Source organism: Populus alba, chromosome 18 (genome assembly GCF_005239225.2).
Source record: "Populus alba chromosome 18, ASM523922v2, whole genome shotgun sequence".
Taxonomy (NCBI): Eukaryota; Viridiplantae; Streptophyta; class Magnoliopsida; order Malpighiales; family Salicaceae; genus Populus; species Populus alba.
The window spans coordinates 12,344,601-12,362,798 of record NC_133301.1 but is presented as its reverse complement, the minus strand read 5'-3'; the positions used below and the strand labels follow the sequence as shown (position 1 = coordinate 12,362,798).

At 32.8% G+C, this 18,198-nt stretch overlaps 2 protein-coding genes across 3 annotated transcripts; both read right to left on the bottom strand.

The window, feature by feature from the left end:
- Positions 1–1,086: 1,086 nt before the first annotated feature.
- On the bottom strand, positions 1,087–4,790 carry LOC118034394 (uncharacterized). Of its 2 annotated transcripts, XM_035039674.2 has the most exons (6): positions 4,562–4,790; positions 4,235–4,308; positions 4,025–4,128; positions 3,817–3,885; positions 1,319–1,613; positions 1,087–1,234 (listed from the first exon to the last, which is right to left on the bottom strand). In XM_035039674.2, the coding sequence occupies exons 1-5, from the start codon at positions 4,624–4,626 to the stop codon at positions 1,365–1,367; spliced, it is 561 nt and encodes a 186-aa protein (XP_034895565.1). In that variant the 5' UTR covers positions 4,627–4,790; the 3' UTR covers positions 1,087–1,234; positions 1,319–1,364. The 2 variants fall into 2 exon arrangements, with proteins under 2 accessions (XP_034895565.1, XP_034895564.1); XM_035039673.2 differs by having other exon boundaries at positions 1,087–1,613.
- A 1,166-nt stretch (positions 4,791–5,956) lies between these two features.
- LOC118034395 (serine carboxypeptidase II-2) lies at positions 5,957–11,955 on the bottom strand. The gene is made up of 10 exons (XM_035039675.2): positions 11,383–11,955; positions 10,876–10,983; positions 10,225–10,320; positions 10,034–10,126; positions 9,245–9,330; positions 8,886–9,149; positions 7,452–7,585; positions 7,015–7,110; positions 6,528–6,633; positions 5,957–6,409 (listed from the first exon to the last, which is right to left on the bottom strand). The coding sequence occupies exons 1-10, from the start codon at positions 11,672–11,674 to the stop codon at positions 6,248–6,250; spliced, it is 1,437 nt and encodes a 478-aa protein (XP_034895566.1). The 5' UTR covers positions 11,675–11,955; the 3' UTR covers positions 5,957–6,247.
- Positions 11,956–18,198: the final 6,243 nt, after the last annotated feature.

Sequence of the window (18,198 nt, the reverse complement as noted above, 5' to 3'; positions counted from 1 at the left end):
ATATGAACATTAACATTAAAATCTGCTTTACATGAAAGATCAAAACAAATCATTGATAAACAAACAAGAAGCTAAGTAATGATGTTTCATCATTAAACACGAAGAATCAACAAGTTTCTAAAATAACCTTTAGTAATACAAGGATATGATAGAAAAATTTCATAAAATTGCTCAAAATGTTTCAAGAAATTAAGATTTTTAAAATTACTCAACCATTGAGATTTTTAAGAATATATTCTTGAAAAATTAAAATTATATTATTGTATACCTCTGGAGCATTTTTTAAATGAAAAATATAATTTTGAGAGAGGGATTTATTGGGGAATTTAATAGTACACAACACACAATTAGAAACATTACAACACATTAGAGACTTGATTAATTATCCAAGGATAGATTAAGTCATTTACTCATTAGCTTTGATAAGGGGCATGTTCGGGAGAAAACAAATAGTCACACTCGGGCACTTGTAAGAAAAAACTCATTAAAAAAAAGATTATATACTTGAACTTTATACAAATATAAAATTGAATAAATTAAAAGTATAAATACAGATTGGAAACACCTTATTATATAAATACAAATGCAGTCATCAATATTGAAATATTCCAAGTCTCCGGGGGTACATAAATGGTGCGAGGATGCAGCATGTAGATTACTTTTTAAAATAATTTTTTATTTAAAAATATATTAAAATAATTTTTTATTTTAATATTTAGCATATTAAAATTATTGAAAAGCATTAATTTAATATTAATTTAGTATTTTTTTAAAATAAAAAACATCTAAAAACAAAATAAGTCAGGCACCAGTACATTCATTTTGCTATGAATTCCAGCAACAGTAAACCGCGCCTTCTGCAAACATTGTCAAAGAAAAAGCTACTATACAAATTATAAGATCTTTTATCGACTAGAATAGAAATTGGTTGAGGAAATTCAGCTGTGAAGCAGAGAGCTTGATCAACCAGTGATTTGACCCTAACTGGAGATAGCAAAGATTAGAGGATAGAGGAGCTTGTTTTCCCCTTGAAGATTTGAAGGCCGTGATGGAATTCATTTTTAATGAGCAGATATAAACGATGGATTGGCGGGCATTTCACGTATATTAGTTTAGGTAGTTAACCTTCTAAAGCCACTGAGAATTGACTAGGAGAATCTAATACCATCTCCACTGACAACCCTAGATGCAGAATAATTTACACCATAAAATCCATGCAGAATGCCTCCAAAACCTGCTTTAACAAAAATGTATTAGCAGGGGAAAATTAACAATCCAACTCATAACATGTACAATAGGCTAGAGTCAGTGAAAGCACCGCAGCTTGGCAAAGGATGGTCAATTCCCCAGTCACGTGGTACAATCTACACGCAAATGCTTGCAAAGGCTTCCTCAAATGCCCTTTTCTTGCTGAACTCTATGCTCCACCCAGCGGCGCTACTCGCCCTCTCTGTTCGGATCCTCATTGTTTCCTCATCTTCTGCATATCCGTGCATGTCTGGCCCTCCTCTGAGAGGCACTGGTTGTGGAGCAATGCCTATTGGCCGAGGCTGCCCTCCGGCAATTGTAGGTGCATACTGCCCAGCTTCAACACTGATGCCTCCCTGGGAACTCTGGCTCAACAAATACACAATTGAATTGATCAGGAGTGAGGGGTGAGATAGACATTCCAAGGAGCAACAACGTATGATTTGAGACAATAAACAAACTTTCCAGGTCTGAATTCAACCTTTAAAAAGGTTAATTACTTCTGCAGTTTCAAAGCGACTAACTTTTCATCCTAATTGCCGAACAAAAAACCACAGCAAATTTATTTTTATCTCAAGAAAATCACACTGTTTTTGCCAATCATCAATACAAATTACTAGACTATTCAAGATTTTAGCAAAGTTGGACTGCACTTCTACAACTTTAAGTTATAAGTCTAAACTCCAAAAAGGATATCAATTCAGGGGACATTTCAGAGAGAGATTTATTAACATATTATATATGCAAATAGTGCTTTTGACCAGAAAAGAATATAGAGTCAATTAAGAACAATGAAAGTTCTGTGAACCATTAAAATAGTATCCTTTCTAGTAGAAGTTAGAAAACAAATCTCAACATTGAAGTCATATGCATAAGCTCTGTGGATCCCGAAAAGCATATTCGTATTGCTACTTGGTGACTCTTATAAATCATAACAGTAAAGAGATGTCCACTCTGTGTTGAAGAAAGTTGTCTAGACAAATTGTTGTCTCTTTCAACTTGAAAAGACACATTTGGGATTAAAACCAGTTTGTCCTAGAATCAACTGAATTTTATCACACTAATTTTCTCTCTTTTATTTTCCCAGACAATTAATTTAAAAAGATATAGATCAAGCCAACCTTTATTTTTTTCAGCACTCACTACTGGTTTCATCTTAGATTAAAGAGTTCACACACTATTCTATGCTGTATAGTTAAAATCTAAAAAGTACCATGGAGTTTAATAACTAATTCGAACTGGATTCAAAATCCAATGAAATGAAATCCTACCACATCAACCTCATACAGCACAAAGCAGCGAGTTGAAGTAGAGATGTAGGAGTAACAACTTTGAAGAGTAGTTATTGTAGGAGCACCTTTCATAATTATGGCAGAAAAATCCGTGTTGTATTCGGATCCACTAAGTCTCAATTCCAAATTAATTTGGTCAGTCACATTGATCTTCTACCTCCTCCAATTAGTGCAGCTATGTATTGTAGGTCTGTAGGCTATTGTGAAGCTACATTCTTCTTTAGCTCTTTCATCAATGTTATACTTTGCCTACTTCTCCTATCCGGCTCCCCTTTCCCACTACTTTAACCAATCACTCTTTTCCACCGATGCATCCCGCCAAATCTTGATGTCAGATATTGCCAAATCTAATCACATGACCCTCCCTCAACTTGTACTCCAATGATGCCATCTTCACCTTCCAAAAGACACTTACTCTAAAACTGGTCTTTTCTTATGTTTTCATACATCCATCATAACATCTTAGCTATGCTCATTTATGAACTCACTACACAACCAACTCCATAACATAGAATAGCCAGCTAATTGCAGTTAGCATATCTTTAAACAAGTGAAGAGTTCAATCACATAACATAACTGCTTCAATTCAACCACCCCACTTTGATTCTATGGGTAAAGTGAACCTTGATGTTCCTCTACATTCATGACAGAAGCTATGTATCAGAAACAGACAAGCTCTATCACCTTCCCTCTATTCGGAGCTAGCAAACCCGGTATCCCTGGCATGGCACATTTACTTCACTACTGTTATTATCCTTATCTTGACACCTTTGAACTCCTGGGTATGCCTCCCTTAAGTCCAATCTTTGTACACATCCACATCTATATAATCGTAAAATAGCATGCATAATTGCCTATGGGATATCATTTATATACTGCCTGAGGGATTTATCAATAACCATATAAGGAAAAATGCAAGGACTCAACTTGAGGAGCAAATTTACACAGTTAATTAAATGAGTACAGCCAGGCAAACAGATGAAAAATATAAGGAATAAGCTTTCATACACAGGAAGCAAAAATTATCCTCAATCTAAACTATCTGTTCAGAAGGCAGAAGCTCATTATAAATAGCTTAACTTCCACACACACCAAAAAAAAAAAAAAAAAAAAAAAAAAAAAAAAAAACAACAACAACAACAACTAACTAAAACGAAAAACAAAATCAAATAGCAATGATTTTGATAATAGAATTGGAAGAAACAATAAGAGCCTTCCAAAGATTAAAAAGAAAAATGATGTGCCAAATAAAAGTAAGAACTCATTATATTCTCACCCCGTCAGTATTATCAGTTTGTGCACGAGGCCCCTTGCTTGCTGCCATAGCTAAGGCCAATTCTTCAGCCTGTTAATCAGGACAAATTACACCTGAGTAAATCCCCGCAAAAATTATCTACATATTGTTGAAATGCTGATATGCTGTACTGATTTCACATATAGGATTGTTGTTTTAAAAGTAAAAATAAAAGGATTCCTGAAAGTACCTTCCGAGCTTGATTAATTAATATTAGATCTGCATTTTCTTTTTGATACTCTGCAATTTTTTCTTCAATAGCAGGGACATCAACTCCAGCAACCAAGTCAAATACTGTAAGAAAAAAAAAAAAAAAAATTTTGGTCAAGATAAAATCTTGAATTGAAAACTATGCTTAAAAGTCACTGGAAGGGAAAAAAAAAAAACAAAAACAACTCACTCATGTCTTCCACTTCCTCCAAGTAATCATTGTACTCCTTCAGCGATGGAAAATCCTCTTCTCGCTTATTAAATCTATAAAATAGGTATTCAACTTTTGAATTATCATCCGCAACGTAAATGCTAAACAACACTTGTATGTGGGCGAAATTGGAAGAAAGTAAGTAAAAAAAGAAATAATTCCTTTACAAGCTGGTGCAGGAAAAGAAAATATCCCATTCCATTAATTCCCATGTTATGAAACCTCGTAGCTGATTACATGGTAACTATAATTGAAAGAAGAAAAGCTAAACATGAAAAAGAAAGATAACCCAGGAAGAGAAATTACATGCTAGCAATCCTTCTTCTGACCAGTATCTCCTTGTTGTGAGGATTATTACTTGAGACCACCATTTTTTTTATGGTTCCAACGAATCAAGAAAACAAGATCAAGCAGAAAAAGATATTCTGTTGGTTTGACGCCGCCCCCAACTACAAAAGAGCCACGGCAGCTATGACTTCGTACCAGAGAAGAAGAGATTTCAATGGGATTAGGAAACTGGGCAGGAGTCAAATAGTTGGGTTCATGGCTACGGACTGGTGGGTCGAAGAAGCCTCGAAGGCTCTTAAATTAAGTCAATTTCGATACGTCTAGAATAGTAAGTTTTTGTTGTATTTATATTTTAAAAGTGTATTTAAAAAAATAATTTTTTTTATTTTTTTAAATTAATATTTTTTTATTTTTTATATTATTTTAATACAATGATATTCAAAATAATTTTTAAAAAATAAAAAAAAATTATTTTAATATTTTTTTGAGTAAAAAATACTTTAAAGTAATTACATTTTCAAACACATTCTAAAATTTGTTTTTTAAAAATAGCTGTTAAAAAAAATTAATTATTTTTTATTTTAAAATATATTAAATTAATTTTTTAAAAAATAATTTTTAATATCAGTATATCAAAATAATCTAAAATAATAAAAAATATATATTTAAAAAATATGATTTTAACTAACATCTTAATCTGCAAAAAATTATAATAAATTATTTTTAAAACCTTGAGATGCTAGAGATAATTAAATTTAATTAATATTATATATATATATAAATAAATAAAGAGATAAAAACAAGTTTTTGTTAAAAAAAAATCTATATTCTATTCTTTTATTCTTTTTTGGAGAAAAACAAAAGGATAAATAAAAATCAGTGAATCATTTCTTCTTTCCCTAGCTCCATTCAAAAGAGGGTTAAATAAATTAATTTGAATTAATTCAAAAATAAAATTTTAAAAATAAAAAAAATCAGCAAATTTAAAGTTTTAAACTGGGTTAACACCTTTTATTCTTAATGAAATCTTACCGAGCTGAGTTCTATAATAAATCCTAGCATTAGTTGCAACTCAAAACAATTTGTATAATGGATTTGTTTCACGATTGAAAAAGAGGAATCAGCTTTCAAAGTGTGTTGCTTGCTAGTAATCCAAGGAAGCCGTTTGTTGCTTTCCCCGAGATTTGGCTCTCTGTCATCCTTGTCTGGCTTTAATTCCTCTGTTATCTCAGCTGCTGGATAGGAGGTCACTCATACTTTAATGGGAGGGTAATGGTGGTGCTGATGCTATGGCCGGATTGGGAGCTTCTCAAAGTGATCCAGTTGATTATTATCTGGGACACTTGTTTGCATACTATTCTACTTTGATCTTCCTTTCTATCCAATGCACCAAAAGAAGAAGAAGAAGATCAATGAAAAAAGGTTCCATGACATTGAAACAACAGTAGCGACATGGAGGAAGCAACTTGCAGGGAGAAATGAAATTGATCTTTTAACATTTCATCTCCAATTCAAGTGAATCACAAGTGAATAAACTTTTATTTTGATGGTACTTTGGAGGAGAAAGTTGTTCATAAAATTAATCCACACCCTGGTCGCAGATTATCTTGGATTTGCAGCAAGAAAAATGTAGCCCCCTGGAAAACGACATCCCCTGGAATTACTTTGGATCGTGGAATTAACCGCCAAAAGGGCACGGCGACATCAAGAGTCGCTGACGAGTTGAAGGGTTGGCATTGGAGTTCCTGATAAGAAGGCTTTGACGAGTGTGAGAGCTTGTTTGGGTTTATGCAGAGGCACTTCATGGCCTGCTCCTCTCACCACAACGAAGGTAAGTCCAGCATACTCTTGGGTCCATCCCCCAACCTGTTTGACAAAAAATTCTCCTTAATAAAAGTTTATTGGCAACTTGGAACAAAGTTCGTGAATGCCTCTTAGTTTATAGAACGAATTCTCTTGCATGGAGTTCCATCAAGTGATTTACCTGTCCATCATCATACCAGGCACCCCAAGGTTTGACAGTAGGAAGTTTCAGAGCATCTATGCTGTAGCGGGTGGATGTAACTGGGATAACGGCATCTGTATCACCACTGTTGCAGAAGGAGGGAAAAAAATTACAACTAGGATTGACAAAAAAAATTAGACCAGTTTGTAGAACAGGTTAAAACAGTAGCAAGGAAAACAACTGTCAGCAACCTAAGTTGCCTTGGGAGGTGGGGGTAAAGGATTTTTTAAGGGGAGGGACTGTTGGGCTTCCACCTCTTACTTCTAGACTCGCAAATACTCTTGAACACTTCACCCTTAAAGATATTTTACACCTGTAATACTTCATCATTAAATCTTACCCTCTTAACATTTCCCCTCTAAATTTTTAAGCTTGCACAAAACACAATCTAAAAGGGAAATGCTAGCTAGCTACACATAGAACAACACTGCAGCAGTAAATGTACAGAATGCTTTCACGGAGATACCTGAACACCCACACATGAAGTCCTGAATGTATGAGCTCTTTATAAATGTCCAGTACTGTCCTAGGAGAATCCTTCCAGTTAGTATTTACCACTTCACTGCAAAATAAATAGATGGAATGTTACTAGGGCATACATTTTAGGGTACTTCAATCAAGGTAGTCAAAGTACACAAAATGAGGGAGGGTGAAAGACAATATTAGATAACTCAGTCAAACACCATACAAGGGGCATAATTTACAATTGAAATTTTGATATCATGTAACCAAGAAATAAATAGTTCCAATTTATGCACTTGGTCAGAATACCATACTTTCCCCATTAAAGAATTTTAATACAAATACGTTTTGTCAACTCTAATGTTCTTCCAAGTACAAGCCTAAGATGCCAAGATAAAATCAGAACTTATGCTTTTTCGAAAGTCAATTGAACAGATATACCTGCAGGTCTCCCATCTAGCTGGTGCAAACTCTGGTGAAACATGTAATGCCTTCTGAACCTCAGGTAGATTGAAATATACAGTTGAATGTGTCTCAGTACAGGGATCGTACTTCTCACTGACATGACCAACCCTCTATCACAAGACAATAAATTTCATATAAGCTGTGAAGAAATCATATAAAGGATTAGTTCATAAAGGAGTCCTATTTAAAAATGGCCTCAACCTTTGATTTCCAATGAGTTTCGTTTACTCTTCATGTGGAAAGGGAAACCAGAATTAATGGAAGTTCTATGATAGATTAATTCAAATTTGAAAAAACAGAACAATATATCGGATACACAAACCTAACCTGAATGTAAATGTTCCCCAGATCTTTTAGAAAAGAATATATTTCAGATCCTCATGTTTGTGTTATTAATACATAAACCAAATGCAAAGGAATCTTTGTTTTTTTTTTTTTTTAACAACCAAATGCAAAGGAACCTAAGACCAAGAAAATGAGTCCTGGACTTGCATTTTTAGATCAGATGGAGTAGGCATTTAGTTGACGTGTAAAAGTTCATGGAGAAGTTGTGAAACAAGCATGCATTGTGGAATTTGAAATAAGGACGGAGAAACAGTCGATTTAAACATTTTTAATCTGCCTTGGAATAAAAGCCAGGCAAAATAAGATAATCTAGTGGCAATAAAAAAGACAAGCTAACGCAGGGAAAGTTTTGATATCTCATGGAGTTGTAAGTGCATCCTTAGACTTGGTGTACTTCTCATTTCCTTGCAAGAATGATATAACACATCCTAAAAAAAGTCAAGGGATCGACACAATGACAGAAGATATACACACTTTTGTTGCACATTCAATCAACAGGCTAGATTAAATCTAGCACATTCATTCAAAGGTAAGCTTGTTATTTCTAAAGGCAAATAAATTAAAGTGTTCCCAGAGAGTGCAGTATAGCTGAGGATCCAATGAAGTGGATATTATATACAGACTGCAAAAAGCTCCCCTCAAAGAGAAAAGAGTGGAGAAAAAAAATCAGAATCCCTTGCTTGAGGATTCATCAACTATTCCTGCCAAAAGCTCATTCATCAAATTTGTTACACACTTAATTTGTAACAAGCTCCTTGAGGAAAATTAATCCCCCAAGTCTAGGCCCCACCCCTCCACTACAAACACAGCTGATATCAGCACTTGCATGCATCCACATGCACACTTGCACAAATATATAGAGAGGGGGGTCAAAAACTTCTCAGGAACCAAGGTCTTTGAAAAGAGCCCATTACAACACTGCAAGAACTGGTTATCTGAGATCAGGAACCAGTAGACAGATTGATATTATCCATATCCCCTCGTATCAATGCATTTTAGATGACAAATCACAGGAAGAAGAAAAAAAAGATATAGTAAGTAATTAGTTCATAAAGCAGGACTCACATGCTTTCTTTTAGGCAACAAATTGGACTGGCTAACATTAGCAGAGCAGGAAGGAGTGAAGATGCTGTATGGATCAATGTTTCCAAGTTCTTTGGTTGCAATGTCCTCCATCTTATTACAAGCAACTGAGCTATGGATAAATGATTCAAAATCACACAAAAGATTAAGTTTCTTGTATGTTTGGTCAGAAATCAAGCCAGCTGCCCACATAAATTGGAAAAGTCCCAAATGGTCATGATAATCATCAGTCAGTGCATTTCCAACCTGTACCAGACGTTAAACTTGGTCTTTTAATTATTTCAAATGGTGCAAAATGACCAAAAATATTGGTTATTACATGAATAGTTGTTTGGATGTACCATATAACTCCTCAGATTAATTTTCTCATCCTTGGTCGCTTGGTTGTACCGTACAATGGCTTGACTCAGCTGAGGAACATAATGCCCTGGAACACAAATTAAAAATTAGAACCGCAACATACAAGCATCACAAATCAGAAGTATAGCTAAGTTCATTTAATAAAACACGTCATCTTGTCAAATAAAGAAAGTGAGAAGACAAAGCTACAACTTTATTCCGAGTGCATTTTACTTTTTTTGTTTAACCGATATCTTTCCATAAGGTGAATATCTTACGCCACCAAAACAAATTGCAAACCAACAGATTTATGAGTTCAAGAGGTCTACCTGCAAGCCATTCCAAAGAAGGTGGTAAAACTCGAGTAAAGCGTCTGTACTCTGTAGCTCCTCTACATATAGCACAGTGCAGGTTGGTTGACAACATTCAAATAAAATTAGTCTGGCAATGACTGAAAAGATTCCCTTTCCTCTGCTATGGCCCCTCCGAGTTTTAATTACGGTGACCACAAACCTCACCCTTAACTTTAAGGCTATGCCATCCCAAGGTGGCTTCTAAATGGAAAGCATTCTATGCTTGTTACTCATCAAATACTTCTATTCATAAACTTTTCCGGACAAATACTGACAAAAACTTTAGCCAAGAACAGAAGGTAAAGAAAAAGGGCCCACATATCAGATGGCTAGAAAAATGAAGCTAGGGTAAACAGTTCATTCCATATATGTCATCCATCAAAAACTGAAGTTTGGTACAAAATTTAAAAAGAAAAGGAAATTGAAATCAAACACTACCTGCATAGCTCTCCCCTGTAATGTAGAAGTCCCTTCCTTTGTATTGGGGGAAGCGCTCAAACCAATTCAGCAAGAAAGCTAGTGAGTCCGCAGCTGCAGATTGAAGTGGGGAAAGGTGTAAATACACAAGCTAGTAACAACGAGAAGAGCCCCAATGAAGAAGTATGAGACAAGAATGGTTGAACTAGTACCGGTCTTTTTGTCACCATTGTTCAACAGATCGGAAGAAGTGTTTGAATATGAATATCCAACTCCAACCGGGGAATCAAAAAACAAAATATTGGCCACTGCAAATTGGTAAAAGTACTTAAACATGATTGAATCGATGTAATTATAAGAAATTATTATGGTTTAGCATTCTTGAAATCTAAAGCAAAAACTCATGCAATTACTCCCAGGTGATCAAAAGTAGTAAATAAGTTGCAACATCCATTTTTAGATATTATTATGATCCTAATAGCCATCACATTATCAGTTGTAGGAAATAAACATATGTTAGAGGTAAAATGGGGCACAAAAATGTCGGGGGGGCTCCAAGGATAGGTATGCAGGTAGCTTAAACGGCAGCTGATAGAATTCAATATGTGTTTCAAAATTCAAATATGATGATATGGTTTGGATTTTAAGCAAAAATAACTAATTGAATGATGATTCAATGACGCCAATAATTCTAATTTTTCAGTGACAACACATGGTTCCACGGCTCATGGATTCATCCAACTGATTGTTCATTAATTGTTCTTTTTAGCAACCAAGCAATAAGCTTTCCAACAATTGCTTCGACGGGCAACTCTAGAATATAATTTTATTTTATTTTTTTTATAATTAAAGAATTGTATTACCTTGATTCCAGGAATAAGGATTCAAGTAAAGGGTCTTTCCATCTGGCTTAATATGAAATGGTCCTATTTCCTCTGCCATTCCATAAGCAATGGAGGAACATCCAGGTCCTGCAAGAACAAATCTCCAGTAAGAAACCAATTCAAGAAATTGTATTCTATTAGAGATTATCAGTTAATGAACAAACTATCAACTTTCAATGGCCTGAAAACAAAGAAAGATTAATCTAAGAAAAAAACTCAGTCAAATATCTAATTCAGGAAACAAAGATGGGAGAACATCAAAAAGTAGGAGCTAATAGAGTAACAATCCTAGGTGACAAACAATATAATCGGTTGTATATCTGAAGTCAAAGTTGGATTTTTAAACAATTGAGCCATACAACTAATGAAACAGCAAAAGCAACAGAATAGTAACAACTTAGAGGCAAAATCAAGACTAACTAGAGTGATATGATAATCACACAAGAAGCGAACCGAATAATAAAAGAAAAGGAAAAGGTGTGACACCTCCATTAAGCCAAAGAAGAAGAGGCTTGGATTGAGGATCCTCGACAGCTTCAACAAACCAGTAAAACAGAGCCCTCCCATATTTTTCATTGACAGTGACATAGCCAGAGTAGTGAGCAAAATTTACATCGAAGTTCTGGCCAGGCAAATTTAGGACCCTGTCTAGATGTTGCTGGGCAACTGGGTCTCGTAGAGACGAAGCAAAGACACCCAAATAGAGATTGACGAAAATGATGAGAGTAGTTGCTATAGAGAATTCAAAAGAACCAAATGGAAATCTGGGATCGGCCATTTCTTGCTGGGAAAGAAGAACTACCTACGGCACTTGTTGATGGTATATAAGGAAGGATTAGCAAGCTGGGATGGGTCAATGATGGTTACGGGTGGGCTGGCCCGCCCAATCTGACACCAGCGCGAGGGAATGCTCGCTCTCGCTTTCTTTTTCTTCTGTTTCTCAGAGAGGTACGATGGATGTTTTTATTGTGTTGGTGTGCATTAAACAATCATCTCTTTTTGTTTTCCTATTTGGAAAGTGGCAATTTCAAGGATATTGTCGCCATAGTTAACGAAGCAAAAAGATGATCCAAGGATACTGTTACCCTTGGCACCATAAATAAATAAATAAATTCAATTGAGTTGAATTCAGCTAAGTTAATATTCGTTATGAATATACCATGGAGATGTTGATTATTAAAAAAAAAAATACAAATTAGTGGAAGTGTTTGTGACAGCGAAACTGGGATTTTCCTTTTCTTTTTAATTTGCGAGTGAACCCAGATGAAGATAAGTGTAAGGGTTTAACAAATAAAATCAATCAAGAGTTGATATGAAAATGAGAGAGTCCATATCCTCCAATTTTATACTATAACTGAAAAAAGAATTGAGTAAGGACAATTTATTCATCTTGAGTAAGGACATTCTTAAACAATATAATCTTCTTACAAAGCATTCATTTGTGCCAAAACAAGAACAAGATTATAATTTTTTTTTAGAATATAATGTTTTTTAATATATTTATTACATTTTCTCTCTATAAATATACTAATTTGAGCATTCAATTCTCACATGAAAAAGAAATTGTCCAATAAAATCAAGATGATGAGTAAATCTTGGAATCAAATAGTTGATCGATACTAGAGGGAGATCCAAGTGCTTTTCTATGATGGCCCAAATAATATCATTATTTTCAATGAAATACAACAAGAAATTTCTCTCCTCGTCCAACAAGGGTAGCGCAGGAGGAACTTCGAAGTCAATCTTTCAATTTTTTTTATTTTCAAATTGATTTGACGTTTAGATATCAAAAATAAATTTTAAAAAAATAAAAAAATATTTTAATATAATTTTAAATAAATAGTATTTTAAAAAACAATTAATACTAAAATAATAAACGGGCTCAATCATTTATGCCAAAAAAAAAACAACAAGACAGAAAATTAAGAGAATTGGTTGTTGAAGTTATCTTTGTTAGAAAATTGTTTCAGAATGTGCAAGTACAGAATTGAAGATGAACTTCAGGACAGCTTGCTTATGAGAATCTATTTTGAGCGACGAAAGTCTTCAAAGTCAAAACGAAAGGGAGGTTTTAACACACAAATCCATCGAACCTTGGAGAAAATGAGAGAATTTCACTCTATGACGCCATACTTCAAAATTTTCTGCCTCGACGTTAAAAACGAGATTAACGAAACAAGTTGTACTAGAGGGGATTTTGGAAGTAATAGCAAATAATAAAACAATTAGTCCTTTTAGTATTTTGCAAAATAAATTAAATAGTTTTTTTATTTTTATTGATGTGAGTGTTCAGATCAAGTCTCAAGGGACGTAATGTGGTGACAAAGGGCTTGATATCTGCACAACAAGTCTGAGTTCGAGTTAAGGCGTGCACCTCTTATAAGAGCATTTGGGACAGCCGAGACTTTACTCGCTCACCTAGAGCCTACAAAGTGCGCTTTTCGAGGGAATGGGGTTTCCTCGAATCCAAAAAAAAAAAAAAGTGTTCAGATCAACTTATACGCACCTCAACTTAATTACATAAATCCTGAAGTTAATAATCATTTAAGCCTCTAGTGACCATTAGGTTTGTGAGACTTAAACAGGTGATTTATAGGGAATAAACTCATGACCTGATCAATTGAGCTACACCCCTCAAATTAAAATAATCAATTATTAATTTGATTAGTGTTGACCATAGTTAATTTAATATTTTTTTTCCAAGAAATATATCTTTTGCCATCATTATTTCCATATTATATATCTTCTTTTTTATATCTCTTAAAACAAAAACAAAAATACAAAAATTTGGGAAAATACATGAAGTTGATGAAAACAATCAAAGTACAAATAGATTTAAAACTATAAGGACTAGTTAATTATTATTGAAATTAAAAGGATTATTTAATTTACTCAAAGAAAGATGCGCCGTCCACCGTCCAACGTACGACAAAGTGCTAAAGATATTTAGAACAAAAAGTCTATGAGCTAAGATCAGCCATGCATGTGGCTCTCTCTCTAATGCCCAACGACAATTTGCAAGTCTACAACGGCAACAAAGTCAATTTTATTTTGATTTTTTATATAAATCCATTCTAGAATTTCATTGCACTACAAGAATGAGTAAAAGATGTATCAAGGGATGATGATTAGGGCTAACAACACCTTAATGACGATGATTAGGGCTAAGGACACCTTAATTAGCTTAGGCAGAGCAGCATCGCAAAAAGATTAGGCTCACAAAACAATCAACAATTTGAATTGGATGGCTAAGGAACCAATATTTGTGGCAAAGTCAAATTGTAACATAAAAACAAGATCATAACGAGAGAAGTTCTGGAAATTCTTGAAGTGGAACTTTGATGATCAATTTTAGAAAATACGTAACGGGGAAATATTGTTAGTTTGAAAGTTGTTTTTAAATTTATTTAAGTTGGGGAAATGAATTAAAAAAAATATTAATTTTTATTTTATGTTGATGTTTCTAGTGAGGAGTGTGTTTGAAAGTGTAGTTAAATTATACTTTTAAAAAAATTATATATTTTTATTTTTAAATTAATATTTTATTGATTTTTAATTCTTTTAATACGTTAAAAATAATTTTTTTAAAATAAAAAAATTATTTTGATTTTTTGATGTAATAATATAAAAAAAAGATATTCATGGTTGACGAAGCTTGAGTGAAATATGGAATGGCATGTCAAGTTTCAAATCACCTTGTCATTTCGTAAAAACGTTCCTTAATAATATTAATAGTAATAATACTTTTCAACTTGTTAGTCGTGGGAATATTACTGTAAATTCCAACAATCATGGAGAAAGAATATTCTTTTTCTACGGCATCCAAACAGGAAACAAATTGGAATTATATATATTTATTCTAGCTCCATTTACAGCCGCGTTGCTAATTAGAACTTGTCCCCTTTTTTATATTTTAATTTTTTAAAAAATTAAAATAATATTATTTTAATCGTAAGTAATAGGTTTTGTTACTGTGATTCCTTAGACATTGGTATTTTTTACTACAAAAAACTACTGTTTACCCATTGGTTTTTTTTAATAACATGATCATGGAATTTGATAGCATAGACTACAACGAGCTTACTTAGCTCCTGCAAAAGTCAATTTACAATTAAAAAAAAAAAAATCTTAATTATCAGTTTTTATCGTCAAGTCCTCCTTTTTTATTCTTACAACCAATAAAATTATGCTTGTGTATGCAATTCAATTATATTTTTACAATTTATTTTAGTTTAAAATAATATGTTTTAATATTTTTGAATTGTTTTCACATGCTAGTATAAAAAAAATTAAAAATTTTTAATATATTATAAAAAATATTTTTTAAAAATAATATTTTATAAACATTCAAAAACGGATTCGATGGATCCACGAAACGGTGATTACTGATTTACCCCTTGTGGACGAATTCTTGCAACGTATAAAATAATAATTGGCAGCCCAATTCGTTTTCCAATTTCCAATAATTTCTTCTAATTTCTCAAGGGAAACAGCTGATCACAGAGCTCATATCAATTTTTTAAAACCTCACCGACCGACCTCTCATATTGACGTATAAAAATTAAATTAATCTAAATAAATTTAGCTGGCCCATAACCCAGAATTTGTCCTAACTCCATTCAGAGGAGTACACGTGATACACAATTATGTTGTTTTGTTGATGTTAATTAATAGAATGAGGGTCACATGGCCGGAGCTGCTGCAATTCGTACCCTCCATTTCTCGAACACTTGTCAAGTTTTATAACCTCAAATTATTCATGTGATGAATCTTTCACAGACTTTTTCAGCGTCTGATGATGAAACTTTTCCTCCTTTTCTTTTTCTTAAAAAAAAAAAAAAAAAAACAATATGATAGCACTCATGGAACTAGCGAAACCCTAGAAGATATCGAGGTAAAGCTCTCAATGTTAATAATCATCTTCAACCATATAATATAATTACTTAATCTTCACATGTATTTTTAACAAACCAAGCACCTAGTCTAGTAAATATTAAACTTAAATTATATCTATAACTGATATATCTAACTGATCAGATTTTAAATTTATTTTTTAGATATTACTGGTTCGAGTCTCACAAATCTCAGGATCACTAAAAGTTTACATGATTGTTAACTTTAAAGTCTATAAAATTAGTTAAGGTGTGCCCGCAAGCTGACTCGAACATTCATATTAATAATAATAAAAAACTTAAATTACTAGTATGTTATTTGGAATTAGGAATTAAAGCCAAATCTCCATAAAATTATTCATAATTCAGCATAAGATGATGAAACTTTTCCTCTTTTTCTTAAAAAAAAAAAAAAAAACAATATGATAGCCCTTATGGAGTCTCGACCATCTGAAACCCTCCGAGACATCGAGGTCCAGCTCTCAATAGTAATAGTCATCTTCAACCATATAGTATAATTAATTACTTAATCTTCACATGTTTTTTTTTTTTACCAAAACCAAAGCACCTAGCCTAGTCAATAAATAATCAGCTCGTCACGTTAGTAGCTTTTCATTTCCACAAGGAATATTATTGGAAAGAAAGGCTTTGGCAACCCTGTTCTCGTCATCTTGAAAGTGATGTGACTTTTGAGCTGGGGTGGATGGTGCCGTGTGCAAATGCTCGAATCTTTAGTTTCTACGTTAATTACTCATTTAATATTCTTCAACAGATAATTAATTTCGAGAAATATTCAGATAATTATATATATAACTAATAATATTTCTCGAAATTAATTATCTGTTGAAGAATATTAAGAGGCCGTTTGGGATTGAGGTGTGACTTGCTTTTTGAAAAAATTCGTAAAATTGAGTTCGGTTTGTACTTTCTGAATCGTTTTGATGTGCTGATATCAAAATAATTTTTTAAAAATAAAAAAACATTATTGGCATGCTTTTCGGCACGAAAAACTATTTGAAAAGCAACAGCTACTACACTCCCAAAACACCCTCTAAATGAGTATTTAACGTGTTCTTCAAAGCGAGATCGAAAGAGAACTAATAATATTTCTCGAAATTAATTATCTGTTGAAGAATATTAAATGAGTATTTAACGTAGAAACTAATATATATATATATATATATATATATATATATATATATTTTCGGATATCATAACTCACAATGCATACAAGTAGATTACAATAGATAAGCTTGGATATCACTTAGTTTTAAGCCTTTTGATTTTATTAATTTGTCCCGAAATAATCTATATCGGACAATATCACGCCTCTATACGTATTTTGTTGGTGATAGTTAAAAGATCTTGTACAATTTATACATATATATTTATTAAGTGTTTTCATCCAAGATATTAAAATAAACAAAAGAATATATTTTAGACTAAGGCGCCGTTTGGTAACGTGGCTGCGGTGAGGTTCACCCGCAGCCACACATAAATTTGTTTGGTAATGCTCCGTATTCTGCTTTTCATTGGTAGGGCCCACGAAAAGTTGAATTAAAATCGATGTTCAGGAGAAGCAGCAATTTTGCTGCTTCTCCTGATGGAAGAAAGCTGGAACAGTGGAGCATGGCTCCACTGTTCAATGAACAGTGGAACTGTACAGTGCGAGTGCACCAGTTTCGTTTTTTTTTTTTTAATTTCAAAAAACCAGAAAAAGTTGAGTTTATTTTTTTTTCTGAAAAACCAGAAAAAATTACATGGTTTGACTCGTATTATTCATGTGAACGTGAACAATATTTTTTTTTTGTTTTTTTTAAATCATAAAAACTGTAGTTTTTGTCGAATGAATTTTGTACGTAATGAAATTGTAATTTTTTTTTTTTAAAATGAGTTTTAGTTGAAAAAATAGTATTTAATATTATTTAATAACACTACATAAATTAGAAGGATATAGCATGACGACGTAGCATTTGTGAAATTTGATCACAATTCCAATTATGTTTTTGCCGTGTCCGACCCAATTAAAAAAAATTCAATTTTTATTTGTATTTTAATTGTGTTTTATTCAAAAAATTAGAAGGAGATCACTTGATGACGTAACAAAAAATTTAGGTTTTGTTGTTGCGTGTTTAAGAAACCATGAAAAATATAGTTATTGTTGGATAGATTTCGTATGTGATGACATTGCATATAGTTTAATAGAATAATAAAAAATATTTGATATCAATATTATTTATTTCATGATGTAATAATAATAGTTAAATCTACAATATTTAAATTAAAAGTATTTTTTAATTATTTTATAACCTCAATTTAAAAAGCATTTTTTTAACCAAACACATTAAACTACTTTTTGTTCAACCTCAATTTTCAACCACAGTTTTTAACCAAACATATATTTTTTCAA